At 42.5% G+C, this 26,471-nt stretch overlaps 2 protein-coding genes across 24 annotated transcripts in view; one reads left to right on the top strand and one right to left on the bottom strand.

Annotated features, from left to right (window-relative positions):
• Positions 1–5,002: 5,002 nt before the first annotated feature.
• ARV1 (ARV1 homolog, fatty acid homeostasis modulator) lies at positions 5,003–21,191 on the bottom strand. 2 transcript variants are annotated; one of them, XM_023647787.2, is made up of 6 exons: positions 20,852–21,191; positions 14,218–14,337; positions 12,272–12,425; positions 9,374–9,598; positions 8,409–8,555; positions 5,003–5,505 (listed from the first exon to the last, which is right to left on the bottom strand). In XM_023647787.2, the coding sequence occupies exons 1-5, from the start codon at positions 21,059–21,061 to the stop codon at positions 8,413–8,415; spliced, it is 852 nt and encodes a 283-aa protein (XP_023503555.1). In that variant the 5' UTR covers positions 21,062–21,191; the 3' UTR covers positions 5,003–5,505; positions 8,409–8,412. The 2 variants fall into 2 exon arrangements, with proteins under 2 accessions (XP_023503555.1, XP_070085428.1); XM_070229327.1 differs by having other exon boundaries at positions 5,003–6,303.
• A 54-nt stretch (positions 21,192–21,245) lies between these two features.
• TTC13 (tetratricopeptide repeat domain 13) overlaps positions 21,246–26,471 on the top strand; it is a 79,376-nt gene continuing 74,150 nt past the window's right edge. For 19 of the 22 annotated variants that reach the window (XR_011423834.1, XR_011423807.1, XR_011423809.1 and 16 more), the window contains exon 1: positions 21,337–21,604. Coding sequence is in view for 11 of the 22 variants with exons in the window: in XM_070229258.1 (XP_070085359.1) it covers positions 21,337–21,604 (268 nt within the window). In the remaining 11 variants the exon portion in view is untranslated. Of the gene's footprint in view, positions 21,605–26,471 lie in introns of all 22 variants that reach the window. The other 3 variants (XR_011423828.1, XM_070229318.1, XM_023647760.2) reach the window with 2 other exon arrangements.

A 26,471-nucleotide genomic window follows, 5' to 3' on the forward strand; every position in this document is an offset into this window, starting at 1 on the left:
ATTGCCAGCCTCAGGGAGAAGCTCAGAGAACCCCCTCTCCCTGCTTCCCATCCTATTTCCAAGACAGAGAAGTTCTAAAGAAAGTCAGTGAGGAATGGGGTCCCAGGAACACAGAAACCATGGTTATTGGCAGGGCTGATTTTAGTGGGAGGAGCACTTGCATTAGCAATAGACCTGGTTAAAGCCACAGGCACCATACAGCCTGAGAGCCCTTCCCAATTCTCTTATGAGGATGCAGCTTAGGAGGAGGGAAGTTAGGACTTAGCTCAGCTCTGTGCTGGGTCTTAGGGAAGACAGCACCTCACCATTCTCTTTCTTTCTCCTGCCCCTCAGGAGGATAACATGGCAGAGTGGGGCTCAGGGTGAAAGGGGAGACCATTTAAGATAGCTTCTAGGACATCATTTGCGTTAGAGAAAAGAAAGCTCCTTTGAATGCCCAAGTCCAGCACAATGGTAGGAAAGCCATGGGGATTTGAGACTGAAGGGCAGGCTGGTAATAGTGCTCATTTGTCTGCTGTGTCCCTATGCATAGATGCCTCAGGAATCTAGATGGAGATGAGTTTGGAGAATGAGAAGGGCGCTTGCTCACCAGACTTGACTTGCCGTTACTATATATCACCAGCATGCGATAGCCAGCAATACTCCCCACTGGGCATTGGTCCTCTATGTGTCTGCTCCCCATTTGCCTTTCTGATAGAAATACGAGGGAAGACACATTCAACTCAGTCCCCCTGTAGTCACACGCCATCTGACTTCTCTCGACAAGCTTCTATCAGACACACCCTAAATGACTGTCTCATTGACCAATAACATAAACGGGCTCAGACACCCTGACCAAAGCATTTCCGCTGTGCTGGGACCCTGAATTGGAAGGAGCCCAAATAAGGCCTGGAAGCTGAACTTATTCCCCTGCTGTGGAAGAAAGAATGGGAAGCAGGCCCCATAGGGCTGGAGACACACTCTAGCACAGATGTGTGCCTGGTCACACATTTACTTATTTTAAATGGATTGATATGATTTATAAATCACCTTTATTCCAAAAACTATTTAAGGCTGCTTTATAAAAACTCACACAACACAATAAAATACAATTTTTTTAAGAAAGTGGGTTTAGAAATCTCCACAAAGGGAAGACAAGAGCAGGACAGATAAGATGAAGCCAGGTGTAAAATCAGCATGAGCAGCACCTGCTGTGAGAAAGACAAGGAGTCCTATTTGCTTGCAGGACGTAAAGGAGGCAGATTCTGACCTTGAATTTAAATTAAGGCCATGGATCGATGGTGGATGCTCAGCTCTAGAGCAGGTGTTTGCCTTTGTGTTTCCCAGCCAAATGTGTCCATCAAGGTGACCTCTGGAAAAGATGGGGAAGAGTGAGAATGGCCTTCTTTAAATGTTGCAAAGGAATCTTAAGAGTTACATGGAATTCCGCCCCGCCCCCCCCCTCCCCCCCCCCCCCCCCCCCCCCCCCCCCCCCCCCGGCCCCAGCCAGTGCAGGAGTCTCCTCCCGTCACACAGGTCCAGTCATGGAGAGCTCCTCATAGTGCCCTGAAGGCTGCCTCCCGGTGACTGATGAAGTTGCAGATAAAGGGTTAAGCTTCACAGGAGAGTCCTGCTCAAATTTGGGAGGATGTGTGTGTATGTGTGTGTGTGTTGGGGGAGGGGAGGTGCTATTAGCCAGATGATGCTGTGGTGGGCTGAAAAATGGCCCCCCAAAGATACCTGGGCCAAAGATATAATCTCCGGAACTTGTAAATGTTACCTTATTTGGAAAAAAGTCCTTCACAAATGTGATTAAGACTCTTGAGATCGCCAGATTATTCTGGATTATCCAGGTGGTCCTAAATGCCATCACACATGTCCTTATGAGAGAGAGACAGAGGGAGATTTGACACACACACAGGAGGGGGTGATGTGAAGATGGAACAGAGATTGGAGTGATGTGGCCACAAGCCAAGGAATGACAGCGGCCAACAAAAGCTGGAAGAGGCAAGGAGTGGTTCTCTGAGAGCTTCTGGAGGGAGTGTGGCCCTACGGACACCTGGATTTTGGCCCAGTGACACTGACTCTGGACTTCTTGCCTCCAGAATTGTGACAGAGTAAATTTTCAAGCCACCGAGCTTGTGGTAATTTGTTACAGCAGCCACAGGAAACTAGTAAAATCTCTAGGCACCTTTATGTTCTCCCCACTTAGCTATTTATCTGTGTCGCAATGGGACATTATCATTCAATCTGCTGGCTGAATACACTGTGTGAACCCTTTCCACAGATTCAGGATGCATTTCCTGATAGGCTCCAAGAGTCAACTTTAGTCAACAGAATAGGGCCTGGCAGGTAGTAAATTGTATATGTAAATATTTGTTAAATAGGAGTCAATAAATAGAATCCTGTTTTGGGTCCTGAGGTTCTTGCTTTTGTAATGCTCTTCCTCTGTTGGTTCATCAGGAGTTAGACGACGTTTTATTTTCGAGAACGTTTTAAGTTTAGTTTTGGGTTAATAACTTTTCAGAATGTGTTCCCAATTTTATAATGAAATGGTTAGATATGTTAGATACCAGGAAGGTACACACAACTTTTAAGGATGGCAGCTGTTGCACTGAGGAAAGAATACAGTGAAATGCTCATTTTCTTCTACCGCTTCTTTCCTTGGAGACAAAGGACTAATATTTAAACCTGGTTCTAGTCATTTGAGTTCCCCATTTGCTTAAAACTCTCTTGGTCTCTATTCCCAACTATCTGAAGAACAGTCATTTATCCTTTTTTTTGCAAGGGAAGATAGGCCCAGGGATCCTCTGTTAGACTAGGAGTAGAGGCCAAGGTTTTAGTCCCAATTCTGTCACTATATGCTTGTGTGACCTTGAGCAAATCCCTTAAACATTCTAAACTTCAGTTTCTTCACGTAAGACTGTGATTTTAAAATATTTTTAACTTTTCTGATTGATGTTTTGTCTTGTTGTAAATATCTAAAAATACGCTTTCTTTGGCTCTTATAATACACCATGATGTTTTCTTCCTAATTTCAGTTCAAACACTCCGATAGAAAATCTTTTAACAAAAGGCCAATTGTCTATTTTCATGTGCCTTATTAGTTTATATTGTGCCCTCATAAAGTAAGTGCTTTTCTCCTTTGGTTCTTGGCCTTGTTGAAAACTCAGGAGCCAGCGGGGTGGGACTCTGTCCATGTAGCCACTGCATGATGATAACTGACCTGTGATTGTGATTATGAGGCAGGTTTTCTAGAATGGCTTGAGGGTATGTGCTTTTCAATAAAAGTGGGGATATCTAAAAGTGATTTAACTTTTATACCTCCAGGTGGATTTTCTTATAAATATCTTTTTTTTGTTGTTAGACCACATCTCAATTTTGGGGGGCAAGTGGTGGCTTGGAAGACATGGACATTGTTCTCAAGCACTGAGCACCACCACTACCTTCTAGCTTCCCAGTGTAACCAACTGAGCAAGCCTGCCATCTCAGGGATCGTATTTAAACAAGCATTAAAGAAAAGTCAGGGCAAATTTAACAGCTGTAAAATCTAGGTGGTGGATATATGTGTTTTCACTGTACGATTCTTTCACCTTTTTTGTATCTTTTAAATTTTTCATAAAAGATATTGAAAATGTAGGGCTACCGACCAGTCAGATAAGATGAATTTCCTGGGCTGTGCAGTGGGGTGGGACATGGGGAGGGGGCAAACTAGTCACTCTTTCCAAGTGGACCTACAGGCCATTTGAAGGCAGTCTTTCTGCCTTCTTCCTGGAGTCTTACCCTTCCTTTTCTCACTCTGAGGCATGATGTAATAAATAACATGCTGAATGGAGCCTGAGACAGAGTTGCATCAGATGGGTTTCCTTTGCGCTGTGGTCCTCTACCCAGTCCACAGCCCTCAGCTCACTCTGCTCATGGGCACCTCACTGACACCAAGGAAAGGAGTTTCTAATACTTGTTTGCCTGTTTTGTTTGTTTTGTTTTTTCAAGATTAACAAATACTTTTATGGTCATCAAGAAAGACTGGGGATGTTTTTAGTATGAATTTATAAATGGATGATGTGTTTATCTTTACTTAGCTGAGTTAGATTAAATATTTGAACAGCTATGATCAGTGTATCACTTTTTTGTCATTTTTTCCTAATACTTGTTTTTTAATTGACTTTTTCCTTTTGGTTGTATGCCTTTGAACCATGTTTTCTTCCTCTCTCCTTATTAACATTTATAGGCTCCCTCTGGTGGCTGACAGGCCTGTCCATCCTGTGGCTGTGATGTTACCCCAATTGGTTTTGTCTCTTTTCACTTTGGATTCTTCTTTTTAACTATCTGTGTTGGTTTCACTGTCCTTGGGATAAATTACAACTCATGAGGCCCTCCATAATCCGACCTTTATGTGACTTCCTAGTGTCATTTGTAAGACTTGCCCTGCCACACTCCGCCCTGCGGCACTGTACACTTGCAGTTCCCTTCATATGCACGTCACACTCTCTGCCCTCTAGGACTTTGCACGCGTTGTTATTCTTCCAGGGATAACGGAAAGTTCCTTTCCTTTCCCCCTCCTCTGGGAAGACTTTTTCACCTCCTAGGACTGGAACAAGTGTTTCTATTCCGTATTTCCCTAGTGCCCTATACTCACCCCTTTATAGCACCTACCACACTGCACTGCAATGATCTACTCATACTTCTAAATCCATCAAGACTTAGTAAACTTTAAGAGGGCCAATCTTATTCACCACTGGACTCACTGTGTCTGATACACATATAATAGGTGCTCAGTAAACATCTGTTGAATGACTAAGTAAATAAGGAATGGAAGAACAGCTGACTGAAACAGGGAGAGAGAAAAGGGGGGAGGTGCTGTCTCATCTAGTCATTTAATAACAGCTTTACTGAGATATAATTCACCCCGTGAAGTATACAATTCAGTGGCTTTTACTGATCTTATTTATTGTTGAATCAGCCAATTTTAAAGATGAACTTAGTTACAGGGGAAGATACTGAACTGAACATTTAGAAAAGCTCAGTTTATTTTGACTTTATTAAAAGCGTTTCTATTATTTGAAGAACACAATATATTATTTAAAGACATTATTTAAAGCCAGTAACTTAACATTTAAATTAGAAAGATATAAACATGTCAAAGGAATGAAACATAGGTCTTTTATTATGTGTGAATCATGAATCCACGTTCCTCTTTCAATTCAAATGCTTACCGGAAGTTATCTATAACGTATATTGCACTTCTTGCATACATCAATCCCTCTACCAACATGCCTCGTGTTTGTGTGAGTGTTTCAGTGTGTGTCTGTGTGTATCTGTGTGGGGTGTAGTGGCTTCCTGTATATGGGGGGTGAGGGGTCGCAGGGCTGGGGTGTCCAATGCCATAACCATTGCTTTCTTGTTCAGGAAGTGTATCCGAATCCTTGCTTCATTTTGCTCAACAGAAATGAGGAGCTTGGTTTATATTTTCTGTCTTCTCTTTTCGAATGCAGCTGGTCATGCCACAGATAGTAAAAAATAAAACTGTGGATAATAAGAGAAGTATTTAGAATGGTGCATACAATTGAAAATCAGATCAACAAATACTAGGGCAGGCCCTGTAGTGTGGAAGACACAGAGGAAGCTCAGGCATGGTTTCTCCTGGCACTAAACTTTTAACCAGGTTGGGGGAGTCAGGCATAAACACATGGAATTTTTTTTTGTTTTGAGGAAGATTAGCTCTGAGCTACCATCCACTGCTAATCCTCCTCTTCCCACTGCCCCCCCCCCCCCACCGCCCGAGGAAGATTGGCCCTGAGCTAATATCCGTGCCCATCTTCCTCTATTTTGTATGTGGGACACCTGCCACAGCATGGCTTGATAAGCGGTACATAGGTCTTCGCCCAGGATCCAAACTGGCAAACCCAACGCTGTCAAAGTTGAGTGTGTGAACTTAAGCGCTGTGCCACCGGGCCGGCCCCAACACATGGAATTTTAATAGAAGACATAGACAAGTATAAAACATGAGATAACATAAAAGAGGATAATGGTTTTCAAATGGCTGTTAGACAGATGACCTTATTTTCCTAACCAGAAACTATAATGGGTAGCTTGACAGGGAGAAGGCTTATGGAAGCGGGGGCAAAGTATCTGGCTCTGGGACAGTCTCAGAAGATCCAGGACACATGACTGCTGTGGTGTTGAGCTGGGCACTGGGAGATCCAGGGAAGGAATGAGCAGACAGACTTGAGTTTTTGGAAAGTCTTCATTCCACAGAGAAGCAAAGGTGATTATCTGGTTAGATGAGAAGAAGACTCCAGTAGAAAGTGGGTAGGAACATGCCTGTGGAGAAGAATTAGGACAGATTATGGGGGATCACACTAAAGCTTAGAGAAAACTAAAAGATGTTTCTCAGGAAGAGCCTAGAAACTCTTGTGTCAGCAATAAGAAATGATGCAAAATTTGGAGAGATATCAGAAGTGCTGGTTTATGAAGATTTATGTGGCAGTGGTACAGGTTGAACGCTGGTGAGGAGATTACTATAAACTTTTAAGTGGGAGATAATGAGGACTGAGCTGGGTCTGAGTGAAAAGATGATAAGGGACATTTCCAGAGAAAAGCTATCAGGAAAGATTCTGTTTTGGTGGGTAGAGGGGGATGACACTGAGCTCAATTTTAAAGGTAATGGCAGGGTCATCCTGGCATCATCTAGGAGCAGTGGAAGGGCACAAGGGACCTGGCAGAGGGGGAGAGCTGGAGGCGTTAGATCTGGAAGGAACAGGGCCTGGGTGAATGGTTCACGCTGTGGTACTGCCAAAGCCGAGGGTGTGGACAGCAAGAGAGAGAAGAAGAGGACTGAGGACAGAATCCTGGAACAGACAGGGCAGTCGGTGAAGAAGAAAGACCCGACAGAAAGGGAACGGCAGCCTGTTTCAGAAGGAGGGGCTCTGAGCCAGCAGCTCCCCGAGCAGAGCTCAGGAGAAGGAATCTGCAAAAGAGCTGGCCCCTGGCTTCCCTCTGAGTTTTAGGAGTGCAGATTCAGGAGGCTATGGGAGAAAGTAAGTTTTACAAAGAGGAAAGGTGGTGAAGAAACAGGCTTAGACAGACTGTTCTAGAATAAAGAGCTGTGTGTGTACATTGGCAGGGGGAAGCAGCCAGTGTAGAGGAGGGAGGGTGATGAAGAAGCAATGCCTCGGAAGACCCGGAAAGGACGAGAATTAACTGAGCACGAAGGGAGACTGAGGCAACAGGATTGAGGATGTGGACAGGAGAGGTGGAGAAGGCAGAGCCACGATCTACAAGGATACGTAGGAAAGAGGAAGAGTGTGGCCTCAGCTTTCTCTCATGTGGGTCACGGACGCAGCCCGTTTCCTTCAGCTATAGTCTGTTTCCTACTCGCCTCACCACCTGTACCCCCTCACTCCCCAGTCCAGCCTTCGAGAGTCCGCTCCAGGATCCTACGTCTGAACACAGGCTGCAGGGAGGAGCAGGCTTTGACCCAGAAGTCTGACTGTGACCAGAGGGAGAAGGACATTTACAGGTTGGAAACAACCCCAGAGAGGAAGCTGAGCACAACTCTGAAACATGAAGGAAGGAAGGAGGAAAGAAGACCGACGGCCAAAGAAGTTCTGAAACGGAGAAGAAGGAGGCTCAAGGAGTTTGTAAGAGTCTCGATTCTCAGCAACGTGAGAGCAGACACGGGAGTAAGGAGCACGGGCAAAGTTTCAGAACAACAGCTTTAAGGCCATTTGCTGGCAGGTTCACCAGAGGTGACTACAAGACAGAGGAGCAACACAGAGGTCCCGACGAGGCTCTGTGCATACGCAGGGGTGGGCTGTGCAAGCAACACTCGCCATGCATTATGGAGAAAACAGATGGGGAGCCTCACCCAAACAGCTCTAGCAAGGCATGTGTGATGGAAGGGCAAGAAGCTGATGGATTTCAAGGGACTAATGGAGAATAACTCAGCAGCAGCCTACAGGTGCCAGGCGTGGTTAAAAGACAGGCAATGTAGGTCAGAAGCAGAGGAAAGGCAGAGGTTAAGGGACTAGAGGTAAAAAAGGTAGCAAGAAGCAGGGGTGGTGGAAGGGAAGGAGTAGGATGTTGGAAAAGGGTAGGAGACAGTTGTCAGTGGTGCCAATTGCAGAGTCTGAGACCTCAGTAGGAGTGAGTTGGAGTAGAGGTGTTAGAGAAATTGTGAGAATAGGGCCCTAGAAGCAACAAAAACAAAGATGCTGATGTCACAGAGGACGACAAAAGAACCAAAGTGAAGGACCCTGGGAGACATACTAAAGTCCTTGAGGGAGACGGAGGCATCTAGAGGCAATTAGGTGCTGGGGGGTTGGGGGGGGCGGTTATGGAAGGGCACACATTTATTTTACAACAACATCTGTCTAATTTGAGGAGGATACTTGTCTGAATGCATGAGCACTAAGATGCTTTTGTACCTCTTCAAAAGTCTTGAGGTTTATAGACGGCACAATCACTTCCAATGTCCCATTCTATCCTCTGGAAGAAGTAGACCATGGTGCTTTCCAGCAGTAAGCCACTCAAGATGGCCAAAAAGGAGAGCTTTCGGTTGATGTTTAGGGTCACTGGAAAAGAAAAAGCAACTAATAAGTTCTTAAGAGTTTAATTAAATGATATTGGCATGTAAATCACGCAGTAGTATGAATGGAATTGTTCTGTAAAGCTGTTTGTAGAAAATCTCTCTGTTCTTATTACTCTGTGCTGTTATCTCCTCCCGCTTTTCCATTTGCAACGCTTTGAGAGAACCAAAGCACCCGCTTATAACAAAAACACTAAGCTTCTCCTCCTCAAAGACACAGATTCCCATGAATATTACCGGCAAAAGTAAAAAATATGTTCTAGAGTTATAAAGACAAGAGAAAAAAAAATTGCTATTCTTGGTTTTACAGTTTACAAGATGATAAATGTTATGATAAACATTATGATAAGAATTATCAGGTTCATTTAAAATAGCACTTCTCACAATGTGTAGGGAAAATGAAGACACACTGCTTCTTCCTTCCTTGGTATAGCAGCAATTGTCCTGAGGCAAGCAGATACCTGGCATCCTGTCCTTGCCTGACAACTGCCCTGCCATGTAACTCTGGACAAGTCACTACGAGCTCATTCATAAAGTGGAGGTAATAACGGCTGCTCTACTAACCCCACAGGATAGAAACAATGCATATGAAACCATATTGAAAACTAAAAAGTACCATGGGGTTTAATTGAACAAATACTGAATATGTGCTATGTTTGAGGCACTATAGAAATGTCAGGCATTGTTATCATTCTGTAAAGAATTCCTGTGTTTAACAGGTTATATAAAAACCATGCTCTGCAAACAAGCTTTAAGTTTTTATATGGGTGAAAGCTGAGAAGACAGAATGAAACATAAACATACCTCTAATTGCCTGAAAGTTTGATGTAAGGACAAATACTTTAATGAGTCTGAGGCACAGGGGTGTGTAGTCATGTTCCCAAATGACAGCTGGAATCAGCAAGAGTTTTCCGTAGCTCGACAATAACAATGCTTTCAGCAGCAAAACGAAGTTGGGTTTTTTTTCCGCTGTCATAGGTCGCACTACCCACAGGAAAGTAAAAATGCCAATAAAAAAGGCAGTTTGTTCTAAGGAGGAAATGGAAAATAAAAATATGAAGGTCTTTATCCAAACTATATCCCCCCAAAAACAAATAAACCACAATCCCAAAATACAACTTATCAGATGACTTCATAAGAAATGCTTTATCAAGATAAAATTTTCTTTTTTAAAAAAAAAATAATAACCCCCTGCCTAGTGTGTCAAATCCTGCTGGTATGATTTCAGAAACATATTTCAACAATTCTTTCACGAAGTATTTAATCATCCGCTGAAGAAAACATAACTCCATTAGAATTCTAATCATCAACCTTCTGAAGTTCCTACTAGGTAGTAAGATGCTGTTTCAACATCTTCAGTGTTAGAGCTCTCACAAAGAATAAAACAGGAGAATGGGGGCTGTTAATCTGAGAGATGGGACCCATCTTAAGAATTACACATGAAGACATGTTTTTTGTTCATTCTTCCACTATTTATTGAGTGCCTATTATCTACAAGATTTTGAACACTGTTACCTAAATTGAAAACTTCCCTTATTCATTTTACAAACTTTTCGAGTGTAATTCCTTATCCTTCCAGGAAGTATTCAGAGACAGCGTCCAGAGCAGAAGCAGCAATAGTTCCGCTTGTGTCCCAGGGTCAGAACAGAGCACGATCTGTTCTGTTCCCATTAACCAGGAATTTAACATTTCTTTTCACTGCATTTTTATTTTTATTAAGATTGTTAGTCCTCTGATTACCCAGCTGCATTCATTATGAGTAGTCTGTCCCTAATTGTATTTTTTCCCATAAGCTGTGTTATTTAGGTTTCTGCAGAATCAAGTTTTTCTGGAACACATATATCATATTATAGGAGAAACAACAACCTTCTTCCTAAAATGTTTTATAACTCAATATAGCCAAACTAAAGAGGTTCCAAATATAGGTGATTAGGATTAATAACAATAATTGAGGACGGTTGATCTGCATGAAATTGGATATATTCCTCAAGGGAGACACGTGCTCTCCCTGCAAAACAATTGAAGGCTTGTCAACGGCAAGGACCTGCTCAACAGGCAGACCTTATAGCCTGGATTTTGGACAAAAAAGTAATAAAAGCAATAAAGAACTCGCTAACAAGAAGGACCATGGAACCACAGCGTGTTGTCCCCTGCGCTGGGGATACATAAAGGTAGCCCATCCTGCAGAATGGAGAGCGAAGGGTTTCTTGCCCTGGATAGAAGGGTGGACTAGATCAACTTCCACATCTCTCTAACTGAGAACTCGGGCGATTTATGGAACTGCACCAGCCCCTCGGGCTCAGCACAATCTTTCACAAGGTAGAAGTTACAGAGCCCTCACTCCTGAAGGCTTTCAAAGATGAGGCAGATTCAGCAGGAGCTGCTGCCTAGGCACAGAGTGCTGCTGTGTAGAGAGCACCCGGTGGGGAGCCCAGAGCCCGTCCCACCTCAGTGCTGACACTAGCCTGCTGTGGGACTTGGGGAAAACCACTGGCCCTTCCTACTTCTATGTTTTCCACAGCTATAGATACGGGAGAACCCCCAACCTACCTACCAGAGAGGATGGATGTGAAAATTGAGCTGATAAAACCACAAAAGCACTGCTTAAATTATAAAATGCCATATTTATGTAAGAGATTTTTTATAAGTCGTTTTAGGGGTTTGTCACCTAATTATGGATCAGATTAAGACACATAAAAAAGTTAAGTAACAGGAGAAAGACATTTCTGATTGAGGGTCAAAATATCCACTATAGAGTAGGTGCATAGGAATTCCAAACTATTTGAAAATAAGCTTGTTTTGTTTATATTAAAAATTATGTACATAAAGGAGTTTATCTTTAGAAACTTTAAGAGGCTTGTTTTAAAGCTTAAAATTACATTAGGTTCTAGTTCTTGGCTTAGGTGATGCATTCATGGTGATGGTTTTTAATATTATTATGTAAGTTTGGGAATTCTCAGCATATAGATGAATTCTAAAACCACAGGACTGCCTGAGAGGACCAAGGCATGAGGGCAGATAGAGAAGAAAAGAGAATAAAAGAGAACACACAGTCCAGAAATATGAGTGAACTGGAGACTTAAGATTACTAAAATAATGGTTCATTATAATCAAACAATTTTAGAAGCAGAGAAGCACCGAAACCAGTAAGTAATAAAATCGTTACAGAAATCAGTTCCATACAATTCTGACCTAAGTCACAAATTCAGATTCTGAAGAAAAGCAATTTCTGAATGTAAGGATTTTGGAAAGTCACCAGTTTTCCTGTGTGCAGTCAGATAAATAACAAGTTCTCCCTATTAGTACATTACATTAGTACATTAGCATTAGTACAATACATTGGATAATCTCTGGAAATTATCAATCTGTTTTAATAAAGATGGGACCTAGGTAATCTTCACATTGGATAATCAACTTAAATTTAGGAATTTCATCAACAATATTTTATCTCAAAATATTTTATGAAACTCTCTAATCTGATAAGCATAACTACTTCCATACCATACGTGTGATAACAAAAAAGTAAGAAAGCAGATAACTTAGACGAACTCACCTAGCAGGTTAGTGGTAGAGCTGAAAATTTAGTCTCAAGTCCTATATCAACTAGCTCCTCTTACCAATGATTAAGACCACACGCCTCACTTTTAATCAGAAGAGTAAGTCCTAGTTAACTAAGAATAGAAAAGCATGGCTTCTTCCTACCTAGAGAAGCAATTGCAAACATTCTATAGAAATCCCACTCCTTGGCATATCTGATGAAGTCATCAGGATCAGTGTTCTGGTTTGAATCTTGAAGCTGCCACCATCGCAGGTATGCTTCACAAAGCAAACAAAATATGCAGAGTTTTCCATGCATCTGGTGGTCAAAAAGACATGGCCGTTTCATTAGGTAAAAAAACACTCTATTGGACGTAATACCAGTAGGCACAGACCTAGAATCACTGCTTTAAATAGTAGTTCACACTTCGTTGTATTTCCAACATTTGTCCTATATACAGAATCAAGCACAGAATTTATGTGACTAATGGACAGGTGGAAGTAGCAATAAGGGAACAGGTTTAATTTGAAGATTCCACATCTCACAGGAAACTATTAGTCTGAACACGAATCAAAAAAATGCTCCTAGGCTGAATGTAAAAACTAATATATAAACTAATATATTGAAAGACAGCAACTAAAGGGTGGCAACTCAGCTGGAGGTTCTAAAGAGGCTGAAATTTTGGCAAAAACAGAAAATACTAGGCAACAAGAATTGGCTTTTTTCTATACATTTCTTCTATAGGTTGAACTTTCTCTGTTACTATAAAGTGGGGCAAAACAAGGGTGTACGCAAACTCAGTGCAGTCCAGGGACACTTATCAGTGTGAGCCGCTCAGGTTCCCCTAGCTGGCACGCTGGTTCTCCTGGCTGCACTCTGGAATAGCCTGGGGAGTTTTAAGAAATACTGTCGCCTGGATCCCATCCCCTAAAGGGTCTGATTTAATTAGTTCTGGGTGAGGCCTAGACTTGGAAGGATTAACAGCCACCCCTCCCCCTCTCCCAGGTGATTCTAATGTGTACCAAAGTTTGAGAATCGATACTCCAGTAATTTAAAAACTGCCCTCGTTATTCAGCTTGGGGAAGGGAGCACAGGGATAAATAAACTGCACTGTTACTGTCCATGTTAGCTCAAATTTAGGGTTGTCAGATTTAAATATGAGTTTCAGTTAAATATGAGTTTCAGATAAACAACAAATAATTTTTTTGTATAGGTATGTTCCAAGTAATATTTGGGACATATTCTAAAAAATTATTCATTGTTTGTCTAATTTTCTTTTTGTAAACAAAATTATTTTATCGAGGTCACACTGGTTTATAACATTGTGTAAATTTCAGATGTATATTATTCTATTTCAGCTTCCGTAGAGACTGCATTGTGTTCACCACCAAAAGTCTAGTCTCCATCTGTCATCATACACATGTGTCCCTTTACCCTTTTGCTCGCCCTCCCCCACCCCTTTCCTCTCTGGTAACCACCTATCTGTTATTCTCCTTATCTATGTGTTTATCTTCTAATACAGGTGAAATCATCAAATTTAATTGGGTGCCCTGTGTTTTGTCTGTCAACTCTACCCAAACTATTAAAGAGTTCACAATTCAATACACTAAAGGAATATTTTGAAAAATCCAACTTTATAAATTAGGACTTTTCTGATTAAGCTCAATGTTGTTATTCACCTTATGCATTTCCTCAACAGTGGAGTATAAAATGGGACAAATTACGTTTTAAAATATTTTTCTTTTAATGTTTAGTTACCTTTTTTAGGTATAATTCTCTCCCTACCTGGATATATTTAATTTTCTTCTGTGCCAAATAATTGATGTCTGTTTCAAAAAGTAACCTACTAAAAGGCAATCCAGATTATGGTTTGTCAGTTTCTTACGGGTGACCACATTCTTAAATATTCACTAGACATTGTACTCCTTTTTTAATCAATGCCTGCTATTTCCAGAAACTTTCATACATTGCTGAGATAAAAGACCCACCCTCATTACAATTTCTTTTTTTAAATAATGTTCTTTAATTCTGTTCACACTTATTATTATTCTTTTAAAATGAAAAAGCATCATCAAATAAAATTAGAAAATAAAAAATTATCACCACTTACGTTTATTTTAGTATTGAAAAGAATATGCCTGTAGGCCTGGGCTTTGCATAAAATAGCATTAATCAAGATGATAACAGGATCATACTCAATATATTTGTCTACAGGTTTCTGACAGGATTTCTGAAATAGTGCAAGATAATATTAGAACAAGCAAATTTATACATTCTGAAATCTTAAAGGATTTCGAAACAGCAGAGTCTACTTTGGACTTACATAGTAAGAAGGTCATACCAGCATTTATTTAAATACATTTCTATTCAGATACAAAATGTACATCTATATAAGGCCTGATTTCAGAAGAGACCAAATATAATCTTCTAGGCTAGAAATATTAATCTTTTAATCTCATATTTAAGAAGCTGAAAAGATATTTGATTTAAAGACTGACTTTAGCAGAAAAGTATTCCAGAAAATTCTACTTTCAATCTGTTGGAATTGCTAAAAATAAATTTATGAAATACTTTCATTGATAAATTGTTGCGTGTTGGCTAGATGGCCCCCAATTTTGTGGTTCTTGAAACATGATCTAGAGAAAAGCATTCAGAAGAGAAACTCTGCACCTAGAGCTTCCAAGAGCTACAAGTGGGTACAGAATGGGGCACACAGTGCCATCAATCCTGGTGGCAGATACCAAAAGAAGCTTGTTTTTTTCTCCGGTAACATTGAGAATATGGAAAGAACATGGTCTTTCTCTGCTACTGTAGAAACACCAGAGAACACTGGGCCGTGTGTGAGGAACTAGGTTGTGCAGCCCGGTCCAGATTACCCAAATCAAGGCTCCTGGGGCTCCCAGCAATTCCTATTAAATGGCTTTTTTTTTTGACATGGGTGATTACAGTGTTATCAAATCCCAACACCATTACAATATATAAAATGCAGATATACAAGAACAAGCTCATTAGAAATGTGACATTTGAAACGGTATTAGTTACAAAGTTGCATCAGGGCTACTGTTCACTGCATAAACTAATGGCTACGATTCAAACAAAACATTTTGAAACTATGACAGATTAAAACGGAAATAGAAGTGATGGATATGCAGACATACAGGATGGCCTTTTAATTACGTCACAGTGCTAGAAGAAAAATGAAGTGCACTGAAGAATTTTAACCCTGCACTCCAAACGTCATGAGAAATTAGATCCACTTCCAACTTAAAGAGTTTCTTGACTTCATTCACGTCATTACAAGAAATGAGTATGTTTTTGAGTCATCAAGTGAACCAATGAAGGGAGATGTGCTATTACTTCAAATTTAAATCCACCAAACAAAACTGAGGCATAAGAGGTTCATAATTTTGCAGTTTTTTAGCTGAGCAAAGAGTAAGCTGGTGTCTAAACAGGAGCCACAGAATCAGAAATTCTATATTCATGACAAAGAGCTGTCTTCTAGATCCCTTCCCCGTGCTACCCACGTAGAGAACAAGTCTTCTCTCTATACAAACATGACTGGAAGACTTGAGATGCTACTGCATTTTAAAATGAAACTGCTGACTGGCCAAGGGCCCTCTTTCTGTCCTTTAAAAGTTCTCTAAAACCCATCTTCAGACAGCATCACAAGTCTAAGATGGAATCCAGACAATTTTTAGAAAGAGGTAGGCAGAAAGCGGAAGCAGGAGACACAGCAACTCTCATTTCTTTTGCAATCACTTGTCTGACACATGTGTTTGGAGTGGCTATTACATTCATTATGACAGCTCTCTTAGCCATTTCTATGGACCAGGCACTTCCAAGGTATTAGATATACACCTTAAGACATGAATCTCTATCCTCAAGGACCTTATGGTTTAGAAGGGGAAGACAAACAAACATACCACTCTAAGTGCTACAGTGGAACGAGCACAGGGTGACGTGAACCCAAACAGAAGGGGCAGCTTCTGGTGTCACATGCCATGCCCATCTTCCCTTCCTAGCATTCTGAGTATTTTATAAACATTGAGAATTCACTAAGTCTGCTGGTTCCCTCCCCATCAGTTTAGGCCTAATTCTTCCTTGTTCTGCCTCTATTATTTGCTTTTCCCTTGAGAGCTTCCCTCATTTTGAACATAAGGAGGAAACCCACACACACGAAACAAACCAATGTAACAAAACATCCTATTGGGAGATAGCAAAATTTAGTGGATATGTTTTCTTATTTTGGCAAAATTGTTCCATTCCATATCATTTACGACTTAATATATTGACAACTGTCCTGAAAGAGAACGTTGTCCTCTAAGAAATCACTACAGCACAGGAACCATGCACACCCTGGGAACTCGAACATCGCTTCCACCACCTCGATCTTTACAAAGCTAGGACTTACTTTCTGCTGCTCTGTTCTCCACTTCCCTCATGAATCACCTCTCTTTCAGAATATAAACTGACCAAACCAATCTTTTCATGAATATTCTTGCTACTGTTTCCTTCCATCATCTCTAGGACCATCCCCTTCCCCACTGATTCTCAAATCTGTGTAATTTTAGTTCCACAATAAGCAAACACATATCTTAAAAGTGGAATCCACGAGACTTTACGCTCCTCAAGGCCAGGGCTGTGTCTTATTTATTTTGCATCTGGCACCCATGGGTGGAAGCTCAGCACTATAGTACTGCACAGAACGGAAACTTGCAAGAATCTCAAAGGAATCTTGTTTTGTTTTGTTACCATAATGAATTTATCAAATATCTGAGCACTTAAAATAGGCCAGGCACTATAGGATACTAAAAGCCTTATATCTTTAAGCATAATCATGATAAACTGTGAAAAGCCGAAGCAGAGGGAGTAGCTAAAAGCAAGGGACATGCTTCCAATAGATGGGCGAAAATCAGGGAAACAGGAAAGCTGGGGGAATGGCAGTGGAAAAACAAGAGCAAAGAGAAGGAGACTAGGATGAAAAATACAGGTACGAGATCAGGCTGAGTATACTGTGGACTCCAAACTTGGCAGGGAAGAGACCAAAGGACACGGGAGTTAGGCTGTAACCACTGAGAAACTCTGGACAATCTTTCATAACAAATAGCCTGAAGTCTAAAAACTTTTTACTTTTTAATCTGAGGACTTGGAAAGCCTCTAAAAAATTAATTATTTTAAGGTTTAATTTTCAGAGTCTAGCATCAACTAAATGATTTTTCCTGAGTAATGCTATTATGCATATTACTATGCATTAGCATGATAAAAACAAGGATATTACATACTCTATCTCATTAGGAAATGACAGTGTACAATAAAGAACCCATGATGTACTGTACCACCATTCACTATTCCAAATATAACTCTAAAATCTCTCTCCTGGGCGAGAGAATGTATATTTTGGGAGAAAAAAGTGGGGGAGGGTGTAGCTGTTGACAAACGGCTATCCAATAACTATTTTGTCTTTCCATAAATAAAGGTATAGAGAAGCCAGCATCTGATGATTAGGAAAGGGATTTTGTTGTTGTTAGCTTAATGCTAATAATAATAATAATAATAAAAGGTTATTTTATATTATTAAAGATCACTAACTAAAATGCACAGACAGTTACCAGCTTTTCTTTGGACAAAAGACTATTCACAGTTATGTGGTTGTCATATTTCAAATGGACCATTTAACTGGACCAGTCCAAAAGTCATTAAGTTTAGACCACGTTATAACTTACTGTTCTTTCCCTCGTACCAGAATGGCCAAGGATATGATTATCTAAATGCCTAGGAATCGTTCATGCAACAAATATTTATGGAGTACCTACTATGTGTCAGGTACTGTCCTGGGTGATCCAGTTCCATTAATGAATAAAATACACATACTCTCCGTCCTTTTGTAGCTTACATTCCAGGGAGAGGACAGGCAAGAAATAAAAAAATGTCAATTATATAGAATATTAGAAGATGATGAGTGGCATGGGAAATGATAAAGCAGGGAAGGGTGATACGGTGTACCAGATTTGGGAGGGGGATCACAATTTTTAATAGGCTGCTCAGAGTAGGCCTCTCTGATAGTCAGAAAAAATACTTGAAGGAGGTAAGGGATTAGCCATGCAGACGCCTGAGAGAAGAGTGTTCCCGGCAGAGTGCAAAAGCCTTGAGGAAGGAACTTGCCTGGATTGTTTAAGAAACACGAGGAGGCCAATGGGACTGCAGTAGGATAAGGGAGGGTGAGAGGAGCAGGAGACCACATAGGGCCTTATAAGCCAAGTCAGGGATTTTGGCCCTAATTCTGAGATGGAAAATCACTGGAAGGTTTGACCAAAGGAATGACATAACTTATCTTACATTTTAAAAGGATCAATCTGACTGCTGTGTGAAGAGACTGAAGAGGTGCAGGGGTGACATAGGGAGACCAGCTGAGTTATGATAACAGTCCAGGTAAGACATGGTCCATGGCTTGGACCACGGTTGTAGCACTATAGGTGGTAAGAAGTTGTGGATTCTGAACATAATTTGAAGATAGAGTAAAGAGGACTTGCTGAGTAACTGAATAAGGAATGTGAGAGAGAGGAACCAAGGATAACTCCACAGTTTTTTTGGTCTTAGGAACTAAAATGGTAGAGTTGCCATTAACTGTGAAAGTCTGAGGTGACCATTGAAATCCAAGTGGAGAAGTCAATTAGGTAGTTGGATATTCGAGTCTGGAATTTAAGGGAGAGGGTCAGACTGGAGGTATACATTTTGGAATTGCAAAAATTTAGATGGTGTTTAGACCTATCAGTCAGAATGAGCTCTTTGCTCTTCAAAGGAGAATGGGTAGACAGAAAGGCGCACAAACTAAGTCTTAGGGTACTCCATGGTTAAGAGGTAAGGGAGGTGATGCAAAACCAGAAAGGAGATGGAGAGGAAATAGCCAGTGAGGTAAGAAGAAAACTAGAAGAGCATGGTGTCCTGACACACACAGACAGCGTTTCCAGGAGGAGGAGGTCAAAGGCTGCTAACAGTTAACTGAGAATGGACTAGCAAAGTGGAAGTCAGTGGCGATCTTAACAAGAATAGTTTCTAGTGAAATGGTGGGTGGGAAGAAAGTCTGTCTCAAGTAGATTCAAGAGAAGCTAGGAGAGGAAGATAGTAAGATAAGGATAGCAAATACAAACATATCTTAAAGGATTTTTACTGACAAAGCAAGGAGAAAAAGACCAGGAGGGAAAGGAGGAAGTGCGGTAGAGAATTTTTTTAATGGTCGGAATGATTCAGAAGAGAGCAGAAGAGTACAGTCACGCATTGCTCAACGACAGGGATATGTTCTGATAAATGTGTCCTTAGGCGAGTTTGTTGTTGTGCAAACATCATGGAGTGTACTTACACAAACCTAGATGGTACAGCCTACTACAAACCTAGGCTATATGGTAACAATCTCATGGCCCCAATGTTGTATATGTGGTCTGTCATTGACAGATTATGCAGTGCATGACGGTACCACTACAGGGATGTCCTAAACTAAATGGAAGAGGATGAGATCTAGTGCACAAGCGGAGGCATTGGCTTTAGACAGGTAAACGAACAGTTCACCCACAGTAACAGGAAGAAAAACAGAGCATATGAATAACGAAGGCTAGCACTGCATTTATGTGATTGCAAAGCTTCTGAAAATTCTCCTTTGTTTTCTTAGTGAAGCAGGAGAGGATACATGAGAAACTTGAGGAGAGAGAAAGTATGTGATGATTGTTCAGAAAGTGGGAACTAGTGAAATATAACGTGAGGCCAGATGGCATCAAGGGCCTACATGAGGTTACGGGTCATGAACTTAAGGTGTTTCTTTCCCTAGCAATGTACAACTGCAAGGGGGTAGGGACAGTTCAGGCAATATGCTGGATTTAACCATGGCTGAAATTTTGCCAAGTGAGGGAAACCGTTTAAGAGAGGAAGATGAAATCGAGGGTGCATACAGCAGTGATTATAATGGCTGACAACAGATTAAATAGCTACACATTCATACTTTGTCTACTCTCTTTTATATTACTACAGGCCATGTTTTGCTAATGAGGATTATTACTAGAAAAACATCAGCAGATCAGAAATGGGACAAAAACATACTGACTACCTATTATGTGACAGGTTCTTTGCTAATGCGCCGAAAAGAAGGTCTAATTTTGTGACTTTTTAAACATAAGATCATTCTTTACAAATAGACTATGACCACCTTGAAAGCAAAATTTTTACTTCCTGATTTTTTATTTTTGTAGCACCAACGTCTAGCATAGTGCTTTGTGCACAATACTGTACATTAATAACCACGATGGTGTAAACCTGAAAAAAAAGTATTCTAGGAGCATTTAATACGGATTATGGAGTGTAAGGGTGGTAACGTGTCTATCAAAGGGAGAAAAACTAAGAATGAAATAGCTTTGGTGTGAACCATAATGCCGATCTTTAAATTTCTCTGCACAACGCCTACATCCATCTCCGCCCGAGGATCCGTTCGCCCAGGTAGGTCTCGCCAGCAAACGTGACTGGTAGGAGAAAAGCGCTGTAAGGCAGCGAGTTCTCTACCACTATAGGTATTCATGCAAAGGTTCGACTGACCCCCGGTGGGAATGTCAAGCATCGAAATGAAGACTGTATTAGAAGACCCAGAAACTCGTTGATTTTTATCACCCTAAAAAGCTCATACAGATTCTATCGTCTCTCATGGTCCCCAAGTCTCACCGCGCCATTTTCTACCCAAGGACACCCCACACCTGACAACTCACGCAGATGGTTATCTTCAGCACGCCGTGGTTATAGTCTCGGTACAACTCATTAGCCTCTTGGTTGCATTCGATGCACCTGTACTGGCAGGAGGCCACGGCAGCAGTAGCAGTAGTAGTCGTTGCCACCCCATCCGTGTTCCCTTTGCCCGCTGTCACCCCTTCCGCGGTCCCCTTTCCCGGTCGTAGCCCACTCCGCCCACCAGTGCCCATTTCCACGCAACTGCAGCCCAGAACTTCCGATTCTGTGCCGGGGAAAACGTCAGACGTCACACCGGAAAACCTGCACAGCGCGGTGCTTGCTGGGATGCGTAGTCCCGGTACCGGAAAAGGCGCCCGAGTCTGGCCGAGTTGGGACTACAACTCCCATCAGGCAATGTCACTCCCCTTCTTCCGCCTTCTTGCCACGGCCCACCTGCCCGCCGCGGGTTAAGGCTGGGAGGCCGCAGTGCGCGGCGAGGGCCGCCGCACATGCGCCTTGAGGGAAGATGGCACCTGCCGGCTGCTGCTGCTGCTGCTACTGTTGGGGCGGTGCTGTGGCCGCTGCGGCCGCTGCCGGGCGCGTCTTGGTGCTGCTGTTGCTGGGGGTCCTGTCCGCCGGGCCACACCCTGGCGCCCTGGCCACCGAGCACTACTCGCCACTGTCTCTGCTCAAGCAGGAGCTGCAGCACCGGCAGCAGCAGGAGGCCCCGGCGGGCGGCGGCTGCAGCCCGCAGTCTGGGGACTGGGGGGACCAGTACTCGGCCGAGTGCGGCGGTGAGTGGGCGGCGGCGGGTGGGCGTCCGGGGCGTCCCTGGGCGCGGGGGCCGCGGGGCCGGCGGGGCCATGGGGGCTGCGGGTCCCGGGGCCGATGTGCAGGCCGCCCGGGCCTCGCCCCAGCGGCCGCGGCGTGTGCTCCTGCGGGAGCCGGCTCCGCGAGGTGTCACCCCGGGGCCGCTTCCCGCCGCTCACACCCACGCCGCTGCGCGCCCTTCTCTCGTAGCCGCCCGGGGGAGGGCAGTGAATAGAGACAAGAGCTGACAACATGCTCTCCCAGCCAGGTTGGCCTCTCCGGAGTCCTAGCAACTGTCGAAAGGGTGGAGGAAGAGATGGCAGGTGCCGGGGCAGCCCCGGTTCCTGCTCCGGCCCCCGTGGGTGCCGTTGGAGCAAAGGAAGGACCGAAAGACCGAGGAAGGCCAGGCTCACCGGCGGGGCCCGCGACCCGAAGAGGGCTGCCCGGTCCTTCTTAGACCTGGAAATCAGATTTCCTGGTCTCCCGAGTTGATGTCTTGTATTAAACATAGCCTCTACAAATTCGATCCCTGGAAAAAAGGGAGCAAAAGAGCAAGCCCATTTAATCTGTCGTTGACATCGTCCTTCCAGTTGCTTAAGATTGATCTGTGATCTGTCAGGTGTCTCCCAGAGGGTGAAAAGGGCCCTGCGGGCCTCTAGCCTGTGTGTCAGAGCTGTGTGTCTTGGCACTAGGCCAGCTCATTCATTAAGATTGGGCGCTATTGGCCTCAATTTAAGAAGTCATGGCAGATGCCTCAGGGGCAGAAAACATGTGTACGTTTTTTATTTGAAAGTTCTATAGTGGATCTTTTCACCCTTCAACCCTCTCCTCTCTCCTTCCCCTCTCCTCTTCCCCTGTGTGAGTTCCCTTAAGGCTTACTTTTGAAAAGTCTGGGTCTACCCAACTTCCTAGGAGGTGGCTCGTTCTTTTATCGCCCAACAGCAGTTTAGCATTGTGTACTTAGGAAGACAATGTGTTTTGTGGTTGGGATGAGATGTCAAGATTAGCACACTCTGATTTCCTTTTAGCACAATCTGACTTCCTTGAGGAAGTCTCGCTCATTGAGGGCTGTGTGACTTCAGTATTTGGTAATAGGCCATGGCTCGTAGCAGCATAAATAATGTGGCCGGCATTGCATAGTGGAAAAAGAGTGGCTTTTACCTCTGTCACTTTCCGTGACTCTGAGCAAGTTAATTGCTTGTCTTTGCAAAATTACCTCCTCTGTAAATGGAAGACACTCTTACCTAATTGCAGGGTTTTACTTTTTTCAAAAGGGTGCTGTGAGGAAAATGAAAAATAGCTAACGTACGTGGAGTGCCTGCCATATGCCCGGTGCTGTTATAAGAGCTGCATGTTGACTAGCTTATTCTCTTAGTCTGTCAGAACACCAGTAACTCCTTCATTGGGTGGTAGCTTCTTTTGTCAGACAAGGAAACTGAGGCACAGTGAAAGCATCGCTTTCCTGAGGTCCCACAGCTGTAAAGGGAGGAGCCCAGGTGGTTAGACCCCAGACAGAGATTGTCTTAAGCACTAAGTGGTTATAGATAGGAAAACACATCTGTAGTATTCACTAGCATACGGTATGTATTGTGTAAATCGTCATTTCCTCTTTCCTCCTATAGTCAGTGATGCTTACTGGCTAACAGAGACCCAGATTCTAGGCAACGGAAGATAATCAATTTATATATAAAATCGATTGATATTATTATTTTAGGGGGCTCATTTCACTCTGTAGCCTCAGGCTTATGCCAGTGTTTAAGAGGCCAACTCTGACTTGTATTATGCTTTTCTCTCAGATAATGATAAATGTAAGTTTTCATAAACTAGGCATTTGGAAGACTCTTCTTGTCTATTCCCCCATTCCCTCACATATCGAGGCCATCATCTAATGTTCTCTGCTTCAAAGGATGAACACTGTATTACCAGGCTTTAAGCATAATTTATTTAAATGTTTCGATTTTCTTTCTATCTTCCCCATGTAGTACGTACTTAGTTTGGAATTTAAAATGTGCTGTTGCAAAAGAGCGGCATGAGTCTTTCGGTCTCCCCTGGGCTGACATGAATGTCCCAGTAGCTGCTGACAGGAGCTAAAGTAGCTTGGCTGCTACTGCTGTCACTCTAATAAATAATTCCCAGAGTCACCTGCTTATGCTTCGTGGGGCTCCAGCTGTTTCTCTTAGCTTTATTGGCTGCAGTATGTGACAAAAGCCATCTCTCGTGTGGCGGAGACTCCCAAAATGTCTCTCATTTCTCCCTTCTCATCCTGGAAAAGTAGATAGATTCTGGATCCCGTGAAACCTGCCCCAGATCCTCTCTGTCCTAAGAAGACAGATACAGGAACAGATTCAGGATTTACAACTAACAGTATCGTAGCTTGAGGGGCTCATGTTCTGTATCCAAAGCCCTTGTTTGATCAACATAAGGGTCTAGATAAGTGCAAGGATCCATAGCTAATAAGTTCTTCACAATTAAACAGACTGGACCTCACCAAGTATGAATCATGTCATCGTCACTTGCTGGTCTATCCAACCACAAGCCTGTCGTATCCAGCCAGTTCCTATAAAGAGGGCAGACGCAACAGTACAGCCACTTTTTAGAAGCCTTCCTACAGCTTTCAGATTCAAATGGCTGAGTTGATGCCTGCTTGGAACTAAATCTTCAGACCTTCTGATGAGCTGTATAGTTGTTCTCTTAAGATGGAACCCCCAGTGATTGCAGGCCACAGACAACAGCTGGTGGGAGCCCATCGGTCTGGATAGCGCACAGGCAGTGGCTGGCTGCGCTGTGTGGACCACCATCAAATGGAATCCAGGGCCCAGGGAGCAGCCTAATGCTCAGTGGGCTGAGCACCCACCCCCCCCCAGGTCTAGCTGCAGAGGGGACAAGCATGGGTGATTCCTGGTGCCATAGGTCTGAGCCTGAGCTGTACTGTTCCCCAGCCACTTTCAACTTTTTCTCCTCCAGCACACTTCGACATTTCTCTTTTTATTTGAAAAGCAAGTATAACCACAAACTTCTGACCGTCTGTTTTCCTGTAGTGAAAATAATCATACTTTAAAAAACAAAATGAACACTGTAATGTACATGTTTTTCATAAAAATAAATTTTCCTTCCTTCCTTTGTTACCTTTGCCCTGTTTTTAGTTGGCAATTGTGGGAAGAAATAATGAACAGACGTTTTCCCCCAATTCTTTCCCTCAGTTTATACTCGTAAAGACTATGTACATTCTTGTTTAATCCTCTTGACACTGAAGTAGGTCCTGTTTTATGCCCATTTTACCTAAGGTGAAACTGAGGCAAAGAGAAGTTAGGAAAGGTTACACAGTGAAGCATAGAGCCAGGATTTGAACCTGCCCTCCTGCCTGTTTGTGCATTATCTCCTCAGTAATCTTTGCATATTGGTGTAATTTCTTACTAATATTAGTGATAAAAGTCCTATACCCTTAAGCTTGTTTGTTGAGAATTATATTCTTAAATAACTTCTCCTAGAATTTTATATTTACATATATACAAGCATGCTTCGCTGAACCTAATATTTTGAAGTATAGAGCTGGAATGTATCTGTTCTTTCACTGAAAAGCTCTCTGTGTGCCTACTAGGTGCTCCACAGTGTTCTAGACCCTGGGACTACAGCACAGCTGGCTGAGTTCCTCCAGTGGAACCTGGGTTCTGGGGGAGGGCAGGAAATCTGTGTATAATAGGCCTGGTGCTAAGTGCCTTGAGAATAAAAAGTAATGTGGGGATGCTACTTTGAGAGGTGGCCAGGGAAAGCCTCTGGTAAGTTGACATGAGCAGAAACCTGAATTGAATGAGATTTGGGGAGATCTCAGAGATGTCTTAGTTTGACACTCTAATGTTATAGAGCTGGTAAATTAAGGCCTAGATAAGTCAGAACTTATCCATTGATGTAAGAACTCAGGTTCTCCTCTGCTTTTCCTGACAGAGCTAAACTGCGTCTCATTCAATTGTGACAATCGTCTGTACTAAATGTATCTTCATGTGTTCTTTGCAGACAGTGTAAGATGTATTTTAGTAGTTCCAACATAGGCCTTTCCAGTGATTGCTTCAAAAATACTTTTATTTTCCATCTTTGAAAGTGTAGTATTAATAAAAACACTGAATTTGTGTGATTTTTTTTTTCTTTTTCTGCCTTCTTGAGACTCTGTCTGCTCCTAAATGACAGAGTCTTGTTCTTGATGTCTTTATGGTAGTTTCACCTTCATCTAACTGGTGCCATTACCGCTATCCATGCTTCATGCCTCAATCAAGTTCAATGATTAAATTACAACCTAAAGTAATTTTCTTTAGTTTGCGGAAATTAATAATCCCAGATTTGAGTTTATTTTCCCACAGTTCTTTGTGGAGAAAAGAGCATTAGTGTCTTATCTGTCTGATTTGGGAGTTGTTAATTGCCAGAAAAACAAGGAAGTAGCTAGGAACCTAGCTCTGTGTTTTCGACAAAGTAAGACTTCATCGTCAGAATATATGGTATCTTTCTTCATTGAGGAGTCAGTCATTTAAATACATGAAATCAGTCTTACTGCTCACAGCACTTAAATTATTGCTGTGCCTTAGAGGTGACAGGGAGTCAATAGAGGGAACTTTTATAGTGACAGCTGTTTCCTCTTTTGTTCTGGCTGTGAGGAAGTTAAGAACCACATTTTATGCTCAGTCATGTTTATGAGTCATTTTTGCTCACAGCAATTGTGGTAACCCTTACTGTTAGTATATTTGCTTGATCTTTTTTTCCCTTGACCCTGATTTTCTGAGTTTATCATAGTTTTGTGGCAAATCTCTCTCGATCTTTTTTTAAGGCATACGTATGCAAGTAGATTTGCCAGGGTAGAGCAGC

Source organism: Equus caballus, chromosome 1 (genome assembly GCF_041296265.1).
Source record: "Equus caballus isolate H_3958 breed thoroughbred chromosome 1, TB-T2T, whole genome shotgun sequence".
NCBI lineage: Eukaryota > Metazoa > Chordata > Mammalia > Perissodactyla > Equidae > Equus > Equus caballus.

What these genes read in the sequence shown, in the direction of transcription:
- ARV1 (XM_023647787.2), bottom strand. Translation starts at nt 21,061, where the DNA reads ATGGGCACTGGTGGGCGGAGTGGGCTACGACCGGGAAAGGGGACCGCG. An exon ending in TTTTCAATACTAAAATAAAC is followed by an intron (nt 12,426 to 14,217) that starts GTAAGTGGTGAT and finishes TTTGACCACCAG; the next exon opens with ATGCATGGAAAACTCTGCAT. An exon ending in AAACTTTCAGGCAATTAGAG is followed by an intron (nt 8,556 to 9,373) that starts GTATGTTTATGT and finishes TTTCTTTTCCAG; the next exon opens with TGACCCTAAACATCAACCGA.